Source organism: Apiospora marii (assembly GCF_038362585.1).
Source record: "Apiospora marii strain CBS 49790 chromosome Unknown utg000011l_segment0_segment0, whole genome shotgun sequence".
Classification (NCBI taxonomy): domain Eukaryota; kingdom Fungi; phylum Ascomycota; class Sordariomycetes; order Amphisphaeriales; family Apiosporaceae; genus Apiospora; species Apiospora marii.
Genome location: NW_027117382.1, coordinates 1,001,345 through 1,020,974, shown reverse-complemented (window position 1 = coordinate 1,020,974; position 19,630 = coordinate 1,001,345). Strand labels below are relative to the sequence as shown.

The 19,630-nt window shown below is 31.7% G+C and overlaps 3 protein-coding genes across 3 annotated transcripts; 1 reads left to right on the top strand and 2 right to left on the bottom strand.

The window, feature by feature from the left end:
- Positions 1-389: 389 nt before the first annotated feature.
- On the top strand, positions 390-1,222 carry PG985_013379 (nitroreductase; the record flags this gene model as incomplete). Its single annotated transcript, XM_066833145.1, has 2 exons — positions 390-692; positions 902-1,222. 2 exons carry the CDS (start codon positions 390-392, stop codon positions 1,220-1,222), a joined length of 624 nt encoding a protein of 207 aa, XP_066677885.1.
- A 1,238-nt stretch (positions 1,223-2,460) lies between these two features.
- PG985_013378 (Metallo-dependent phosphatase) lies at positions 2,461-4,321 on the bottom strand (the record flags this gene model as incomplete). Its single annotated transcript, XM_066833144.1, has 4 exons — positions 2,461-2,722; positions 2,784-3,310; positions 3,366-4,208; positions 4,307-4,321. The coding sequence occupies 4 exons, from the start codon at positions 4,319-4,321 to the stop codon at positions 2,461-2,463; spliced, it is 1,647 nt and encodes a 548-aa protein (XP_066677884.1).
- A 1,601-nt stretch (positions 4,322-5,922) lies between these two features.
- PG985_013377 (FAD binding domain-containing protein) lies at positions 5,923-7,764 on the bottom strand (the record flags this gene model as incomplete). Its single annotated transcript, XM_066833143.1, has 1 exon — positions 5,923-7,764. The coding sequence occupies one exon, from the start codon at positions 7,762-7,764 to the stop codon at positions 5,923-5,925; it is 1,842 nt and encodes a 613-aa protein (XP_066677883.1).
- Between the last annotated feature and the right edge of the window lie 11,866 nt (positions 7,765-19,630).

The window sequence follows — 19,630 nt, the reverse complement described above, 5'->3', positions numbered from 1 at the left end:
TGTAGCGTCAGTCAGTGTCCCCCCTAACTTCCTAAACACCTACCTCCAGTTGCAGTTCAGTTGTCTCTCCCCCAAGCTGCAGACGAGTTCCACTTTATTGACAACCTGGCCCTGCTCGTGTCGTTCCAGTAGTCTAGTAGAATCGTCTCCGCCGCCCAAGTCCGTTGTACCATCAGTGTTGTAAAATAAATACCGTCGCGATGCGCCCCCAACTCTTCGCTATCACTTCCTCCCTTCTCCGATCCACTACAGCTCGCCTACATCCCTCATCGTCTTCTCTCGCTCTTCCCGGTCTCCTTCTCGCAGGACATCATCCTTTCGCCGTAAAAGCCCAACCACAATACCAAGCACAACAGCAGGTTCTCTACACCTCCCAAACCGCCGCCAACATGTCTGCCACCCCCATCAGCGCCAACTCGGTCTTGGACCTCATCAAGAACCGCCGCACCTACTACCCCCTGTCCAAGGACCTGCCCATCAGCGGCGAGCGCGTCTCCGAGATCGTCAAGGAGGCCGTCCTCCACGTCCCCTCGTCCTTCAACGCCCAGTCCAACCGCGTCATCGTCCTCCTCGGCGCCGACCACGAGAAGCTCTGGGACATCGCCACTGATATCCTCAAGGCCATCGTCCCCGCCGAGGCCTTCCAGGCCACCGCCGACAAGATGGGCATGTTCAAGGGCGCCGCCGGTACCGTAAGTTCTCACGTGTCCTATACCTACCGTTGCATCCCACCCCACCATGGGTTTGGAGGAGTCATGTAGTAGCGCAGGGGGGTCCAAGCAACCACAACCCCCGCTACAAGCTACATGCCCCTCCATCCTGGGCCACCCCTGTCACCGTCACCACAACCACCACCCCCTTAGCGGTGATTGCCAGTTATTAACACGTATCCCAACCGCAGGTCCTCTTCTTCGAGGACGAGAAGACCGTCCAGAAGCAGCAGGCCGACTACCCCATGTACGCCGACAAGTTCCCCGGCTGGGCCACCCAGTCGGACGCCATGCTGCAGTTCACCATCTGGACTGCGCTCGAGGCCGAGGGCGCCATCGGTGCCAACCTGCAGCACTACAACCCCCTCATCAACGAGAAGGTCGCGGCCCAGTGGAACGTCCCCTCCGAGTGGAAGCTCAACGCCCAGCTCGTCTTCGGCGGCAAGACCGGCGACGCCGGCCCCAAGAGCCAGATCCCCGTCGAGGAGCGCGTCAAGGTCTTCGGTGCTTAAGCGTGTTCTCTCTGATCTGAGAGTGGAATGGAGAAAAAAAGATAATTGGAATTTCAACGAAGCGACTAAATTTATGACATGATATGAATATGCGTTTTCTGGTTCTTGCGATCCGGCTTCTTCGATGATGACTAGGGTCGCAATAGATACCTTGCTAGATCGTATAGAGACAGAGCGCAGACAGACCTTGAGGGAGTGGGTTGCCCCTAGACATAGAGAACCACGACCCCGATCTGATACTGCAATTAAATCAATGCGATTCTGAAGACAAAAAAACCGAATACCTACTGCACTGTGAAATATGCTTCGTCCTGTAATGATAACCCCTAGTCGTGATACTTCGCACATCGTCAAATCGGGTGTTTCGCTGGGAAGACACGATGTAAAATGACTTGAGACAGTATAAGACAAGACGTCAAGTTAAAGACGGCCCTTTACCCAATTGATTGGCCTATGCAGAATGACTAATAACTCAAGACGCAAGCCTCACCCAATGCCATTAGTTGCATGAGGTAGGTGGCGTCCATGCCCAAAAGGCAAAATCAGGTGCATGCATATTGACGGCGGATGTCTGCTTCATTAGGGGATGATGACCGCGCACCCCCTCATCCCCCCTCCCGACTTAGGCTTCCCCATCACGTGGGCTGGCCGCCTCGAAAAAGGTAAATGGTGTACCGTCATAAACTCGTACGGATATGAACTTGAACGTCGGTTACGCTTGTTCACTTCATGAATCTGGGCCTGGAATCTCAGACAATCCCGAGGTGTGCCAAACAACACAAAGATCAAGGAGTTGCAAGAACTTATTGTACCTGCTTATTTCCTTTATGTACAGAATTGCTTTTGAATTTCGATACGCAGTAGAAGCGTGCAGGTTTTGCTGATACTCCTCGATCAATGCAATGCCACCTCTGTCGTAACACTGAAACCGTGCGCCCTAACCACCACTTCTTGTGGTATTTCCCTCCTTTCTGATGTGCATAGTTTCGAAGGGCGCCATGTAGAAAGCCACCCACCCCTTGCCCTGAATGGCAGGATGAGGGTGGGGGTCCTTTGCTCCTGCTGATAACATAATGCAACAACCCCTTGACCAGTCCCATATTATATGACCCTCCCTAAAAGCATCTCCAGTCGCAGCCTAGAAGCTATCCAATAAGTTGGGTATCATTATCATGAGGTGAGCGGCGAATGTCCAAACGGCGTGGCTGTAGTCGAGCCCATATGCCTCTGAGGTCTGCTCATTCCGTGCTGAGTGGCACAAGGTTTCCTCCTTGGAAGATCACCTGCCGGTCGATTTGTTTCTCCGTCTCGTTGTACTCCATTCGCTTATACGTCACGATGCTGCCCTCGTTCATGTCGAAATCGAAGAACCGCATGCGGCGGATGTAGTTGTCGTAACCGCCGTAGCCCCCAAACCCAACGCCCCCGCCGTAACACATCCACAACTTGGGATTGAGGTTTTCGTCCGCGGACAAAGTGCAATAGTCGTTTGCGTGGTCACTGGACATTGCGTTAGTACTAAGAAGAAGCAAAAGGAGATTCGCACAGAGGATGCACTTACTGCCCGCAGCTCACCATGACGACACCTTGCTCAATCAGGGCGTCGCGGAACCCTGAGTTGTACACGGGTGCCGTCACGCCTTCTCTCCATTCGCCCAGCCGGGAAGCTTCCACATCCCGGTATTCCGGTAGGGGGATGTGAATAAAGGCAGCGTTCATATGAATACCGCTGTACTCCTTGTGCTTCTTCCGTAAGCCTGCTGAAGTTTGCTTGAACCAATCGATCTGGTTCTTCTTGATCCAATCGTAGCCTTGCCACTGCCTCTCGTCGGGCGAATATGAGTGCGAATCCAGGAGCCACAGAGTCAATGCTGAGTGTTTCGAACCTCCCCGGGCAAGGACTTCAATATAGTAGTTTCCTACGCCATCGATGTCGTCCGGTCCTGCTCGAGATAGCGAGTACGGCAGGGACTCGACTAGAGCCATCTGCCCTCTTCGCCCCAAAGCTCCCTCATCATCGTGATTGCCGAAAATGGAGACATAGGGAATCTTGCGCTTGATCAGGGGTTGGGCATATTTGAAAATCGCCTATCCAAGGTTAGTAGCCAATTCATGAAGAAGTAGGAGTATATTGGAGCCATACCGAGGCCGCATCAGGGGCGGTATCCCCATTGACTTGATCCCCACTCAAGACAACCAAATCGGGCTTTTCCTCGTCCAGTAGTTTGGTGACGAAGTCCATGGTCCGCGGATCGGCCATGCACTTCCCTCCGTTGTACTCGTCGGGCACGGGATCGCGGCAGGCGCCGGTGCCAGTGCTCAAGTGCAGGTCCGCCAGCTGCATGATCTTGAACCTGCCGCTGTCTTTAACCCGCGGCTGCGGCCGCGCCGGCTCGATATGCTTGCCCCTTCGGACGGTGATATGCGCCGCCGGGATCGCCGCATCCGCGTCCAACAGCAGGGGTAAGCCCACAATGTCCCATCCCTCTCGCGCATCGACGGCGTCGTCGCCGAAGAGGACGTCCACGGCCGTGACGGCCTTCTTAGAGTCGCTCGCGTGCGCCTTGGACGACCTCTGGACCCACAGGCCGGCGGGCCGCTTCTCCCACTTGGCGTCGGCCTGGCCCTTGGTGCTGCTCGAGGGGTCCAGGACGCCGACCGTCACGTCCATGACGACCTGGTCGCCGGGGACCAGCTCCTCCTCCTTCTGGCGCCGGACGTGGACGTAGGCGCTAGTCACCCATCCCTTGCCCAGGTAGAGGTCCTTCTCGACGCGGTGCCATATGTCCTTGTCGAGCTTGCACGACGAGAACAGGTTGACCGACGAGCAGGTCGTGATGGTGACGTCGGTTACCACCAGCCCTGGGTGGTGCTGGGGCATGTATTCGTGGATCGCATTGGGGAGGACGCGGAAGTTGCGATCGATGAAGAAGACGACGAGGAAGGTGAAGAGCGCAGCGGCCGACAGCTGGCTAATGGTTCGAACCTGAGTGTGCGCAAGAGTGTCGCGTGTCAGAAACCTGTACTACCTATACTGTACACGCGCATCTTCAAAGAGCGAAAAGAGTAATAATGAATACTCACTATTCGGCGTGTCATGGCGACTTTGTAGCTTGGAAGCGCGTGGCCGATGATATGAAGTCACCGACCAGGAGCTTGGAGCTATCAGAAGCGATCTGGGATCAGCACCTTGCGGGCAGGGCAGCTAGCGAGATCGTGGTGACGGAATGCGGAGTTGTCGTCCGATTTGGCGTGCTATGCAGCATCTTCAACCCAGGAGCAGGGTAATTGAGAGGAAGTCGAGCTCAATGGCTGGGCCGGTAGGTTGTATTTTGTGTCGATAGATAGAAAAAAGAGTAAAGCAAGCAATTAATTCTAGAGGTTTGGATAGCCTGGTATTGTTTTTGGTGGGAATAGGAGAAAGGCCGCGTCGAACAGGAATTGCTTTCCAAGCAAATGCGCCGCCAGCATGTGGAAACGTCTTGGGCGAGATCCCTGGCAGTCTCCAGCGCCCGGGACAGGCAGGCCAGACAGCTCCGACTGTGACTGCTGATCCGGGGTACCCAATCGTAGCCGCCAAGCGGGAGTTAGCCCTTGTTGGACCTAGTGCCATCCCAACGCAACATGGCTTACGGCGCAGCAGTGCAGTGGCATTTGATTGCAGCCTGAATTGATTGCCAATGTCATTGCAAGTAAGAAAAAGCCCTTGACATGGGAAGAGCGAAGATTATTCTTAGTTGACACAAGGAGGCATCTGGTTGCTATTCGAAATATGGCAAGTATGTTATACATATGTCTTAACTGTATAAGGGGGGCATTTACTATTGATGCTTTGCTGTCAGCGTACTACAATGTACGCACAGTTGCACCTACTTCTCGCTACAACATGTGTTGAAGGTAAATGGGCTGGCTTGACGTCGCATTCGCACCGCACCCGAAGTATCGTTTAGATCTTAGAACCCCCCTGCAGAGTGCGTAGTAATACTTTGCATGCTTTCTGGAGGTTGAGGTGGAACGTACAATCTGCAACCCACATGCTCATCAGGCAAGGCCCCTCAAAGGAAACCCGGTCTTCGTCATGATAGGATAGAAACACTGAAGAAGAGCTTTGGGATTGGACGTTTGTTTGCTATCTTGCATTCTCGATGAGCAATGGATTGGCTGTGCTCGGCCGAGATAACCTCCCCCTTGGAAATACTATTACTCCGTAGACAGTCAGCTTACTTCTTAACCCCGTTCCGAGCCCCGAGAGCGATGCCTCCCAGAAGCCAAGGAAAGGTGGGATCGAGCCAGTCAGTCAGGCTGACACGCAGAAGGTCGGATCCGAGGCCGAGTCACACTGGAGTGGTTACGCCGAGTTTCAACAGAGCTCCCGACCATCCTCCGATTCCAAATACCATAAACCATTTAATTCATCATTCGCCCATGCGGATTCTCCTCATCAGTGATTTCTTCTTAGATGTCATGAATTTGCTATATGCACTATGTCTATTATATACAGATGGTGTCATCAATTCGCCAGCCTGAGAGCTAGGTGTTGCCGTGTCTTTTAACCCGCTCAATGCAATGCCATGCCGCAAATATGCCCTCCCGAACCAAGCGCCTCGAAATGTCAAAAATGCCGTCCCAGCTTGCGCAAACGCTGCATGTCTACTACGAAATCATGAAGATCATCCAGTCTCCCTGAGGTGCCGTCCCGGTTACCACGTCTCGGCAATGTACTGCCCGGCCTCCTTCTTCAGGTCCCAGAAGCGCTGAGCTTCCTCCTTCTCGAGGTTGCCCTTCTGCATGGCCACCTTCACCAGAGCATCCTCGACACCCTCGCCCATGCCTTTGGAGCTTCCGCAAACAAAGCAGCGTCCGTCGACCGAGTTGATAACATACCAGACAAGGTCGGCCTGGTTAAGGACCTCCTCCTGGACGTAACGCCCCTCGCCGCTACGGCTTTCTACGATGCGCTTGACGTCGCTCTCGTGGACGCCCCATTCTCCGCTGTAGATTTCATCGACCAGAGAGTCACGGATGCCTTGAAGAACCCATACTTTGTTTGCGCAGCTGGCATTCTTCAGTCGCCGTTGCACAAAGCCACGGAAAGGAGCAATGCCGACACCGGCTCCGATAAGGAGCATGGGTCCGTCCGAGATGAACTGCTTGGCCAGGGGGTTCGCCATTAGCCCCTTGAACATGGGAATATGAAGCTGCGGCGCAGCTTCGCCATCACACTGCAGTGCGGTGAATTTGCGCGACTGGCGCTCAAAGAAACCAGAGCCCACGCCAGTGCGGGAGCCCTTCTTCCAGTCATTTGTTTCGTGGACCGTCACGGCAATCTCAATGAGGCGGTGCTGCTTGCCGTCGCGAATCTCGAAGTTCTCATGGGGATCGTTGGACAGCGAGTAAAAACGTGGCATCAAAGGCTGGAGCACGGACAGCAATGAGTCCAGTGGGGGTTTGGCCGACGGGAATGCATGAAGAAGTTGGGACACGGAAATATGAGGCCCAGTGCGAAGGTCGCAGAACGCGCCCTGGCCTTCTCCAGAGGAAAGGAACATCAACACCTTCTTCTCGTTGGGCTCATCTGCATGTTCGGCCAAAACTCGCAGCAAAGACTTGGTGGGTGCGTACGACTGGATATCCGCGCACCAAGTGAGCAGGTCTCGACGAGTAGTGACCAGCTCACGGGCCTGGTCGTCTCCCCAAACTGTGGGCCAACGCCCCTTTGTGGTCTTCAGCAGGACTGGGCGGTCTCTCAGGAAGCGAGGGATTGACAAAATGTCGAGGACTTCCTCCACCATCTCGGCATCGTTAGGAGCAGAGACACCAATTGCACCTCCGACCTTAAACTCCAGACCGCCCTCATCAGGGTAGTCAGTTATATCGAGGTCGAAGTGGTAAGTCCGCTTCTCAGCACCAGGCCTCGTCAGCTCACGGGTACTGTGAATCTTGGCAGGGAAGACGTGGTAAGGCGGATGAGGTTGAACATATGACGGAGGCTGAATAGAAGTGTCGAGGTTCTCGAGACTCAGCTTCTGAGTCACCTGGCGCGCAACACTGCTATCCTCGCTGTCTAGCGAGATGGCTGAATCGGTAGGCGAGGGGGTGGTAGAGGTCCGTCGCATCGGTTGTAAAAACGCCGTCTGTTCGGGCAATTCCGCCACGTTGGACAAGACTGTGGGTATGTTGCCGATTTTCAGGCACAGGGAGCGATAGGCATCGTTGTCTGGGAGTGTGATGTCTTCGTATTCGACACCATCTTGCTTTTTCTTGTTCAACTTCATGCAGCAGCCGCCACCGCAGCATCGGCTGATCAGCTCAGTAGTCGTCTCGCCGGTGATGCGCTGTATGTCCGCTGCGCTCTGGGCAATAAGTCTCGTAGAAGCCCGTCGCCGACGTGGGGGTTCTGGTTGCTGCACCGGCTCCTCTTGGTCCTCGGATGCGGAGTCTTCTGAGTATGTAAGTGAAGGAGCAATGGACGGCACACGAGGCTCTTCAGGGACGCTGTCTCGTGCGTTGCTAACCAGCAACTGATCCATTGGGGCAGCCATCTCTTCTTTATTTAACTGCGACTTTGACGTTCGGTGCTGATAAGGATCCGGATAATTGACCGAGGAGTCGGACCACACAGAAAGCAATTGCTTGATTGTGGTAGAGCAAGCGTGGGTGATCGCCGTGTCGCTGGAGGCTTTTATCGTTGTCGTTCCCTCTCTTGCTTTGCTTTACACCAGGTTGCGTCCAAAAACGAGGATTGAATGCAGGTGGGCGAGTAAGTAGGTAGTTGAACTATAAAATTCAGGATTTACCCCCACGGGCAATGACCAACCAAACCGACCGCTCTCGGCTGCCGTTAGCTCTATGCGAACAATGGGTTGGGTTGGTAGTTTCAGTGGTTGGTTTCTTTGTAATGGGGGGCAGGCGCCTCGGCTTATGAATAGAGGAAGGTTCGCAATGAATGGCAGTGACGACTGACTAGACAGTATAAGTTACAGTCAGCCTGACTCGAAGAATGACGAAAAGGGATTTCAATATCGAACCGAAGGGACGATTTGATTTGTGTTCTTGATTTGTGATGCAAGGCGGATGGGTGACCTTTGAGCACGCCAAATGGCGGGACCGATCAGATAATAATGGTGGGCTTCGCTGAACAATGATGACAGACCGGGTACTGGACCGGGGCTCTCTGAGGAGGCCTTGAAATTTCCACCTCCACTGGCACCCCACTATTACTCCTTTACTTTTTCTTACTGGGTACAACCTGATCATCACCTAGACCCGGAGGGCGTTATCAGATCTGCCATGCGCAACAAAAAGGTCTACACAATACTACAGTGCCCCGGCAAGCATGACCCTCGCTTGTCGGAGGCCGATTCACGACGAAACGCGCCCAATGCGATGCTACGAAGCAACTTTTCGCGAATGGACAACGGGCTGCTTCCGATCCAAAAAGATACAGTAAAGGAGACGCCGACCCGTCGGAGCGCCAGTGTTTGCACCTAGTCAAGCTTCTAGTTCCGGATGCCCCAAACAAGCGCACGTCATCTGGCAGAGTCGCTGCTCTGTCTGTCTGATGCATCATATTATTGTACAGGTAACATCCAGCACTTCCCGAGCCGAGCCGACAGTCTCCTTTATTGCGAATTGGATGTTGCGTAAAGTCGTCAATAACGTCACGGGAAACAGTCAAAATCACACCATGGCTGGTATTCCTCGGTTGGGGCCCTCGGCTCATGGGGGCGGCATACTGTGTGTGGTGTGTTGACGGCTCCCTCAATAGTGTGCAGATGGAGCCCAGCCGGATGCCGACATGTCCAAAGAAATACACTTGCTGGGCGCGCTGGGCAAACAAGCGGAGACAATCTCTGGGGTTAATAACTGCCCTGCATAAGCAATATTACCACTAGGGATCTCAAATCTCTAATTAACATTATGCAATAATAACATTTTAACGATATTTACTACTATAATAGCTATTATATAATAATAGCCTTATTAAAGTTGATAATTGCTAATTTTCGATAAAAATATTAACCCTTAATATTAAAAAAGGCTGCGTTAATAATAAATTAATTAAACTTTAAAAAAAATAATTTTTAATATATTTTTAGCTTAATTTAATATATAAAAGTATATTATTTCTTTTAATTTAAAGAGGTCGGCTTTAATTAAATTAAAGTAGCGACGTAAAGAAATATTATTATAAATATATTTAAATATATATATATTTATTATTATAAAAGCTAATTTATCGGCCTTTTTAAAGCTTAATTTATTATATAAAATATTATAAATTAAATACTTAAAAAAAAACACTTTTTTTAAAAGAATATTATTAATAATCGTATTTAATAATCGAAGTATTATCGGCGTTAATTTATTATTAAATTATTTTATTTATTACTAATATAATTTTAATAATAGAATAAGTTTAAAGCTTTAATAATATATTACTTTAAATAATTAGCCGGTTTAATTATAAAATTCATAAAACTCGCTAATTGTATTCTAAATATTAAATACGATAAATAAATAATATATTAAAAAAATTTCTATATTAAGAATTTAATTATTAAAAATATTATTATTAAATATTAATATATTAAATAAATAAGCTATTTAATAAACTTTAATAATTTACCTTTTAAACCGGCGAAAATATAAAATATTTATTTAAATTTAATTAATATTTATAAAAAGTATATTATTACTATTTTATAGTATTTTTTATTATTTTTTAATAATTTTTTATTAATAAACGATAAAGGGATTAAATAAGAGTGACGTTAATAATAGAATAAAAGTAAAATAAAGAGGGAAGAAAGGAGGGGTCTATCTATTAAGGCTTATTAGGTCCTTTAATAAGGGAGCTAATTATTACCTTTTTATACCGCCTATTCCTAAAAAAGAATAGTAGTTCTTTTTTAATTAGCTCCTTTAATAGGGTTTATTAAATTGCTAGGCTGGAAAAAGATTTTTATTATCTTCGATAACCTTTTATATTATTTAATTTATCCTATTTATATTTTAAAAAGTATACTATAGTAATAAGTATATTATAAGGTATTCGGATTAAAAATATATTATAATATAATTTAATTATTATAATAAAAAAATCTTTTCTTTTTATTTTTAATATTAAGAAGCTTATTACAACCTCGCTTTAAAGCTATAATTAATTTATTAGTAATTATTAATGATTTAACTTTAAATTTTTTAGGTATCATAATTATTTTTATTATAGGAATAACTAGTACTATATTAAGTATAATTAATTTAACGGGCGTTAAAGTAGGAGCTGGTATATTTAGAAGTATCGGTTTTTTAGCGGTATTTATAAAAGGAATTAATTTATTTAAAATAACTGATTTAATTTCTTTTAACGTAAATATCTCGTTTTTTTTAATTATTAAAAATATTTTAATTTAGTTAATTAATAGTTTATTATTAGGAATATATATTATAATTATTATATTTTTAATAAAAGTATTAATTATTAATAATACGATTTTATAAAGTTAGCTAGGTTTTTTTTTTTTTAGCGGGAGTATATATTTCTTATTCTTTAAAAGTTTTCCGTAATTATTTAAGTTTACGTTTCCCTTTAAATTATTTATCCTAATCCGTAATTTATTTATTTTTATATAAGATATATATAAGTTAACCGTTAAGTTAACGTTCTTAATATTTTTTAATTAATTCTTTAATATTATTAAAGGTATTTTTCTATTTCTATATATTATTTTAATATTTAAATCTTTCTTATTTAATAAAGTATTTAAAGTTATTATAAGTTTAATTTAATTAATAATTTATTAAGATTTTAATTCTATATTATAGAATCTTATTATTAAATTTATATCCATATTAATTAATATCGATAAAATTAAAAGGAGATTAAATTCGATTAAAAGGATTTTCCCTTTAAAAAATAAGAGTTAAATGTTTAATTAAAATTATTAAATATATTAAACTTTTTTTTAAGAAAGTTTAATTTATAAATTAAATTATTAATTTTTTTTATAATTATTTATAGTTTAAATTATTATTATAATAATTTCTTTAAAGGTTTTCCAAGAAAGTAATAACCTTTATATAATTATAAATATACCTTATTTTTAACTTTAAATTCGATATATTAATACTTAAAATTATATCTTTTTTTAATATTCATAGTTATAAAGTTTATAATTAAATAAGTATCTTATTAAAGATATTTTTATATAAAGCGGATATTTTTAAAGGTTTTTTTAATAGTATTAATATTAATAATTATATTAATTAAATTAAATAGTTTAAAATTAAATAATTATTAATAGGGTATAAATTTAATTATTTAGTTATATATATTATTTATATTCTATTATAAAGCTAAGAATATATTAATTTATTAACAGTTAAAATAAATAAAGTAATAATAATAAATAGCGATTTTTATATTTTAATTCTTTTATTTAAATAATTTATTTATTTATAAATATTAAATAGTAATTATTAAGAAATAAGTATTTAAAGTTTCTTAAATACCTTTTTAAAAATTATTTATAAATTTAAAATCTTAATTAAAAATAATTCCGTAAAGAATTCCTTAATTTATTAATAAAATTTAAATAATAAAAATAATAACTTAATCCTTAACGGTATATTTCTTATATTTAAGAATTAATATTATTCTTTTAAAAGTCGAATAAAAAACCGTTATTATATAATTATATATATTATAATAAACTTTTTCTCTTTTTAATTACTAAAAAATCCTTTTAATATTAATAAATAAGAAAACTAAAATAAAATCTATTATTATAATTCTTATAAATAAAAAATCTTTATTATAAATAAGCTTATAATTTCCTATTTTTAATTATTAATCGGTACGATTAATACTATAATTTAAGTAATATATAATATATTCCTTAATAAATTTCTTTTTACTTTTAATTATAAAAATATTAAAAATTTTTAATATTTATTTTAAACTAAAGTAATATTTATTATTATATATTATTATTAAGAATTTTCGAATTAATAGATATAAAATATAAAATTTATATATTCTTAAATAATTAATATAATATAAAAGCTTCTTTTTAATTTTAAAAAGGTACCCGGGATAAAAAAAGTTATCGATAATTTTATTAACGTTTATTAAACGTTTAAAATTATTAAAAATAAAAGTTAAACGAGTATTTATTTTATATCTATTAAGAAATTTCTATTTTATATTATTATTAATAATTACCTTTATTTATATATAATTAACGTTATCTATTATATATTAAACTTTATTAAAAACCACTAATTTATTTATATATTTATTAATATTTTAAAAAGTTTTTAATTTATTAAAAATATCAAGAATAAAATTAATTTTCTTTATTATATAATATATTTAAAGTTTATATTATAATAAATAAATTAATATATTTATTAATTTTTTATTTAAGCGATTAATATTAATAATATTTAAAGTAATTTATTTATAAATACCCTTTATAATTAAATAATTTATAAGGATAACGATAAATATAATATTTAATTAAATTATAATTTTAAGTTTCTTTATTATTTAAATTAAACATATTATTTTAAGTTTTAAAGGCCTATATTTTATTTCTAATTAAGAAAAGTATTAATTAAAATATATAATTAATTTAATAAAAATATTAAGAATTAATATTTTAAATTATTATTTAATTCCTTTTTTAAAATAAAAGATTATAATATTAAATTTTTTTTTAAATAATTTATTTAATTAAATAAAAAAGGTTTAATTAAAATCGTAATAAAATAAAGTCGCTCTATTATATATAACTATTTAAATTCTTTTAAAAAATATTTTTTTAATTTTAAAAGGTTTAAATTTAATTAATTTATAATAAGTTATCCTTTTACTTAAATTTCTAATAATTACGCGTCCTTATTTATATCTTTTTATTAAAAAAGCGACCTTTTTTTTTTATAATAATTTAAAAATTTATATATAATAAAATATTAAGTATTAAAAGAATTTAAACGTATTAATATATTATTTTAACGCTTTTAAATTAGTTAGAAATATTAATTAACAATATATAATAATTCGCTTAATAATTATATTTAAATTAAAATTATTAACTTTAAAACTTAATAATTTAATAAAAAGATAACCGATAAACGATTTCTTAAGATTAATAGAAATATTTTTTATATTAAATAGGTTAAAAACTTTCTTTAAATATTTAAAATATTCTTTAATAATTTTAAAATAAATAATAATATTATTAATAAAGGTTTTATAAAAATTATTAAATTTTTTAAAGATTATATTTATAAAACATTATATATATATTAAAATGTTTTTAAAGCTTATTAATATTATTATAAATTATTTTATACCTTTTAAATTAATAAAAATAAATCTATTTTAATAATTTAAATAAATAATAAATTAATAAAAAAATATTATTATATTTATAATAATAATAAAGTATTTATTTTATAACCGCGTTATAACTTTAAATTATAACGGCAACGGATAATTATTAAGTATTATTATATTATTTAATAACTTTAAATTTATTATAATTTTCGCCTTTTCTTTTCTTTTAATTTATCGTTAAATAATAAAAAAAGGTATAACGAAAAAAGTTAATTTATTTATTTATTCTATATAATTCTTATTATAAAATATATTATAAATATTATTTAAAACCTTTTTATTTTTAATATTTAATAAATAACTTCGACTATTAAGCTTTTTATTTTATTAATTATTTATTAATAAAATCTTTATTTATTATTCCTTAAAAATTTTTATAATTCTATAATCTTTTTATATATTAAAGTAATTATTAATTATTTTAAATAATTTATTAATAAAGGATCGGTCGTTAATATAAATATAAACTCTTTTATTTATAATAATTTTTAAAATATCCGCCGGCTTTTTAATTTTAAAAATTAAATACGATTTATTAAGCTTCGATTTATTAAAAATCGGAATATATAATTTAATTAAAAGGATTTATTTAACTTTTTTAATAGATTTTAAAATTAAATTAAATATTTAATTTAATAAAAATATTTCCGAAGAAACATTTATTAAATTCGAACGTTCTATATCGGGATAATTTTAAACGATTTCTTAAAGTTCCAAAATAAAAATAAACTCTATATTTAAATCGATATATAATTAAGTATTAATATTATCTACTAAAGTTCCTATTTAAATAAAACTAAGCGCCGTTATTATTAAATATTTAAATATCGGGATTATTTTAATTATAATTAATATAATAAGAACTATATTATTATTAATTAATATACCGTTTATTACTTTTATTATAATACTTATTACGATAATTAATATTTTAAATCCTTTTTTTTAAAAATTTTTAATATAATTAATATTTATATTCTTATAAATTTAATTAATTTTAATTTTTTTATTAATTATAATTAATTTATTAATATAATTCTTTACTATTATAACTCGGGCTATTTTTATATTAATTAAAACATTTATAATATTAACTTTTTTAAAATAAAAATAAAAGTTACGTCCTTTAAATAACGATTTATAATTTATAATTATAAAAATAAATTCCTTAAAAAAAAGTATTATTTTTTTTTTTAAATAATAATTCTTTATATATAAGGTTATTTATATAATATAATTTCGAAGGTTATTATAAATTTATATATAAGAAACGTAATAATATTTATAATAAAATCGATATTAATTTTAAATAATTTAAGGATTTAAATATTAATTAAAGCATTTAACTTAAAATTATTAACTATTTATCCACTTTTAATAAATTATTAAAATATCAATTATCTTTTATTATTATAACTTTTAATATAAATTATAAATATAGCCTATTTAATTATTTTAACTCGTTTTTTTATAACCGTTTTAATTTTAGTTTTATAAAAAATAATAAAGTATTTAAAATATTAAAGAAATTATTTTCCGATAAAGTTAGGTTTAATATTAATATTAAAGTAAATATATATATATTATATATTATTTTTAATTATATAAATATTAATTTTAAAGTATATATAACTAATAATATTTTTTTTATTATTAATAATATTATAATTAATTTTAAGAATCTTATCTTAAATATTAAACTTTTTTATATTAGTAAAATAGGCTTTATTATTAAAATAGTAAGAAAAATATTTATCCTTTAATAGAAATTGTTTATAATTATAAGCTTTATTATAATTTTTAATATATTTAAATATTAAATTATATAAAATAAATATATAATTATAATAATTATATATCTATTATTTAAATATAAAAATTAAAGATTTAAGCTTTTTTTTAATATTGTTATATTTTTTTTAATATAATTAATATTATATAAGATTAATAAAGTCCGATTTATAATATTTTTTATAAATTATATTTTAATTATATATAAAATAAAAGTAATAAGAATTATAATCGGAATTATTATTTAATTCGGATAATAAATTTAAAAAATCGGATAATAATAACGAATTATTATATATAAAGTTTATTTTTTTATTATTTTTATTATTAAACTTTTTTTTTTAGGTTTTTTATTAGATTTTTTAAAGTTATTCCTTTTTTTAAAGTTCTTTTTTTTTTTAAAAAGGTTTATTAAAATTGTTTCGGGATTAAACCTTTTTTTATCGATATTTCTTTTTTTTTTTTCGTTTATTACGTTTATTATATTTATATTTAATAAAATTTTCTTTAATTATATAATTATTAATAAACTTAAGCTTTATATAAGTTTAAACGGTATTTTATATTTATTAATTTCGGCCTTTTAATTATTATTTAATATAATTATATAAGATATTTTATATTTTATTAACTTTATTTATAAATATAATAATAATATTATTATTTTTAAAGGGTTATAAAAATCGCTAGATTTTTATATCGATTTAGTTATAGATTTATTATAGAATATTAATCGTATTATAATTATTAGGCATTAATAATTTTATAATTCGGGCGTTTTTAATTTATTGGTTAAAGAAATATTTAAAAGTATTTTAGTTATTAGCTAAGTTTTTTAAGTAAAGGAATATTAATTAAGATTTTTTAATAATTAAGTTTCTATTTAGTTAAAAGCGATATTAAAAGGTTTATATAATATAATAAAGGTTTTAGGTTTTTAAAGTTGTTTTATCTTAATTAGATATTTTATTATTTTATTAAATTAAAGCTTTACTTTTTAATAGAATTTAAAAGAAATTTAAAATTTATTAAATTATATTATTAATATAATTACTTTTAATAAAGTTATTAATTTTTAAAGTAAAAGTTATAATATTTATAAAAATAATAATTTTATTATTTTAAATTAAACTTTATTTTTTTAAATTTAAATAATTAAAGTTATAAATATTAATATTTTTTCGTTTAATTTTATAAATTAATTAATTATAATTATTTAAAATATACTTTAATTATTAATTATGGATATTTATTAATAAATATTAAAATTAATTTAGAGGTTTTTTTATTAATGGAAAAAGCTAAGTTATAGGTTTAAGTAATAGTATTTAAAACTATTATATAATAAGAGGTATTTATAATTTAATATATCGAGGTTATTAATAAACGAATTATTATATAAGAATGTTAATAAGTTGTTATATCGGTTTTTAATTTCGATATTAATTATAAAATAATTTAAATTATTCGGATATTAAAAAAGGATTCGTTATATTTCTTTAAATAAAAATATTATTATTTAAGTTATTTTACTAAATATAACGAACGTTTAAAAAAATAAAGTTATTTTTTAAATTTTTACTATTATAAGTAATTAATATAATAGCCTTTTTTTTAAATTAAAAATAATATAATTTAAAGTACTTTATTTTTTTTTAAATACGCGGGGTAGGATAAGGTCTTATATTATAATTATTATTATTAATTATTAGGTTTTATAATCGCTATTTTTATAAGGTATTAATATAAAAGGAGTTATTATATTAATTAGGATAAGAATTTATTTAATTTAATTATTATAAAGAAGTTTACGACGATTTTATGAATTATTATATTTTTTATTTTAGGTTTTTATTTAAAGTTTTAAATTCCTCCTTAAACTTTTTTTAGAAATTATAAAAGTTGTTTTATTATATAATTCGTATATTATTTATTTAATTTTTTAAAATATATATAATTATTAAGTTATTTCTTTATTAAATAGGATTATTATTTAATTAATATTTAACGATTTTTTTATTAAATAGTTTAGCGTTTAAGGTTTATAACTTTATAGGTTTATAAGTTTTAAAGTTTATTATTAAATTTTAAGTCTTTAAATATTACTATTACCTAGTAATATAAGCGTTTATTTTAGAGTTAAAGGAATTATATTTAAATTTAAAAGTTTTCGAGGGCTTTTTTTTAAATATTTATAATTTTTTTAGTTAAGGATATTAATTTATTAAGTTATTAATTTATTAATTAACGTATCGGGATTAAATTTCGAATAACCCGGTTAATATAAGGTAAAAGTTTTTTAATAATTAAGGATATTAAAATAAGAAAAGTTAAATTTAAATTTAATATCGTTTTTAATGTATATTTAATAAAAATTCGTTAATTTTTTAGTTATAATAATAATTTATTTATATATAAATAACCGATATTTAATTAAAAAATAATTATAGATGTAATATAAAAAGGTTTTAAAAGTATATAAAATTAAATAGTATTTTTATATAAAATAATATTTAAATTATAGGAAACTATAACGTTTATAATAATATTAAAAGGTATTATTTAGAATTAAATAATATAAATAAATAATTTGTTAATTATATAACTTAAATTAAGTAATTTATTAAATCGTATTTATAAAGGAATTTTTATTTATTTAAACACGTCGCGTTTTTAAAGTATTTTTTAAATAAAGGGTATATAGGCTTAATAATTAAATATCGGTTATATTATATATACGTTTAGTAATTTAAAAATTAAAAATATATTTAATTAAAATAAAAAATTATATTAATATATAAATTTTTAATTTTAATTATTTATTTCTAATAAAAAATTCGTAAAATTATATTATATATATAGATTTTATTAATTCGATAACGGTTTTAATATATAAATTAAATTTTTAATATATTAAAAATTATATTAAACGTATAAATTTTAATTAATTTTTAATAAAGTTATTAAATTGAAATAATTTTATTTTTTAACCGATTAAAGTTAAAAAAATATTATTAATTAAAAAGACCGGATAAAAATAACGTTAATAATAAAATAAAAATAAAATAAAAAGGGAAAAAAAAGAGGGGTTTATTTATTAAAGCCTATTAGATCTTTTAATAAGGGAGCTAATTATTACCTCTTTATACCGCTTATTCCTAAAAAAGAATAATAGCTCTTCTTTAGTTAGCCCCCTTAATAAGGTTTATTAAACGATATAATAAAAGTTAATTTAATTAAATTTTAATACTTTTTATTATTTTATAATAAGTTAAATAATAATTATAAACGTTTATAATAAATATTAATATTTAGCTAAATTTCGTAATTATTTAATAAAATTAATAAATTTAATTAAATTTATTAATATTCTTTTTTTTTCCTTAATAATATTAAATTATAAAAAATAATATATAAATAAAGTTCGAAATTTTAATATAGAATCGATAATATATTATTAAAATCCTTAATGCGTTATATAATTATTAAAATATAAAGTTAATAAATATTAATATAATATAATTAACGTTAAATAATATTAAAAACTATTAATTTATATAAAAAAAACGTTATTAACTTTATAATATATTTTAATATATTTTCCCTTAATTAAATATATTATAATAATAACTTTTTAAAAAACGTTATTAATTTTATTATTTTATTTATTATTTTTTTAAAAGGTTAAATAATAAATAAATCCTTAATTAATAATTAAAATAAATAAAAATTATACCTTATATAAAACGCGTTTTTTAAATCTAAATTTATATTAATTAACTAATAAACCGCCAATATTATTTTATAAATATCTAATGCAAATCCGTTAATTTTATTAAAATTATTACTAATTATATCTTATAAAATATTTTTAAATAAAAATAAATAATTTACGGCATTTATTTATAAAATTCCGATATTAATTATTTTTTAATAAAAAATAAAATTATTATTAACTTAAATTAATATATTAAATAATTAATACTCTTAAAAATCATCCGCGGCATTAAAAATAACATTAATATATATTAACGATAAAATTTAATCCTTTACCTAATCTTATAAGGCCGAATACAACTCCGACAAATATAAATCAATAATCTTTTACGAATATAGTAATTTAAAATTAACAATCTCCTCTATTATAAAATTACCGAAAATACTTTTTAAAATAATAAAAATAAAACTATCCTTTAACAATATATATATCA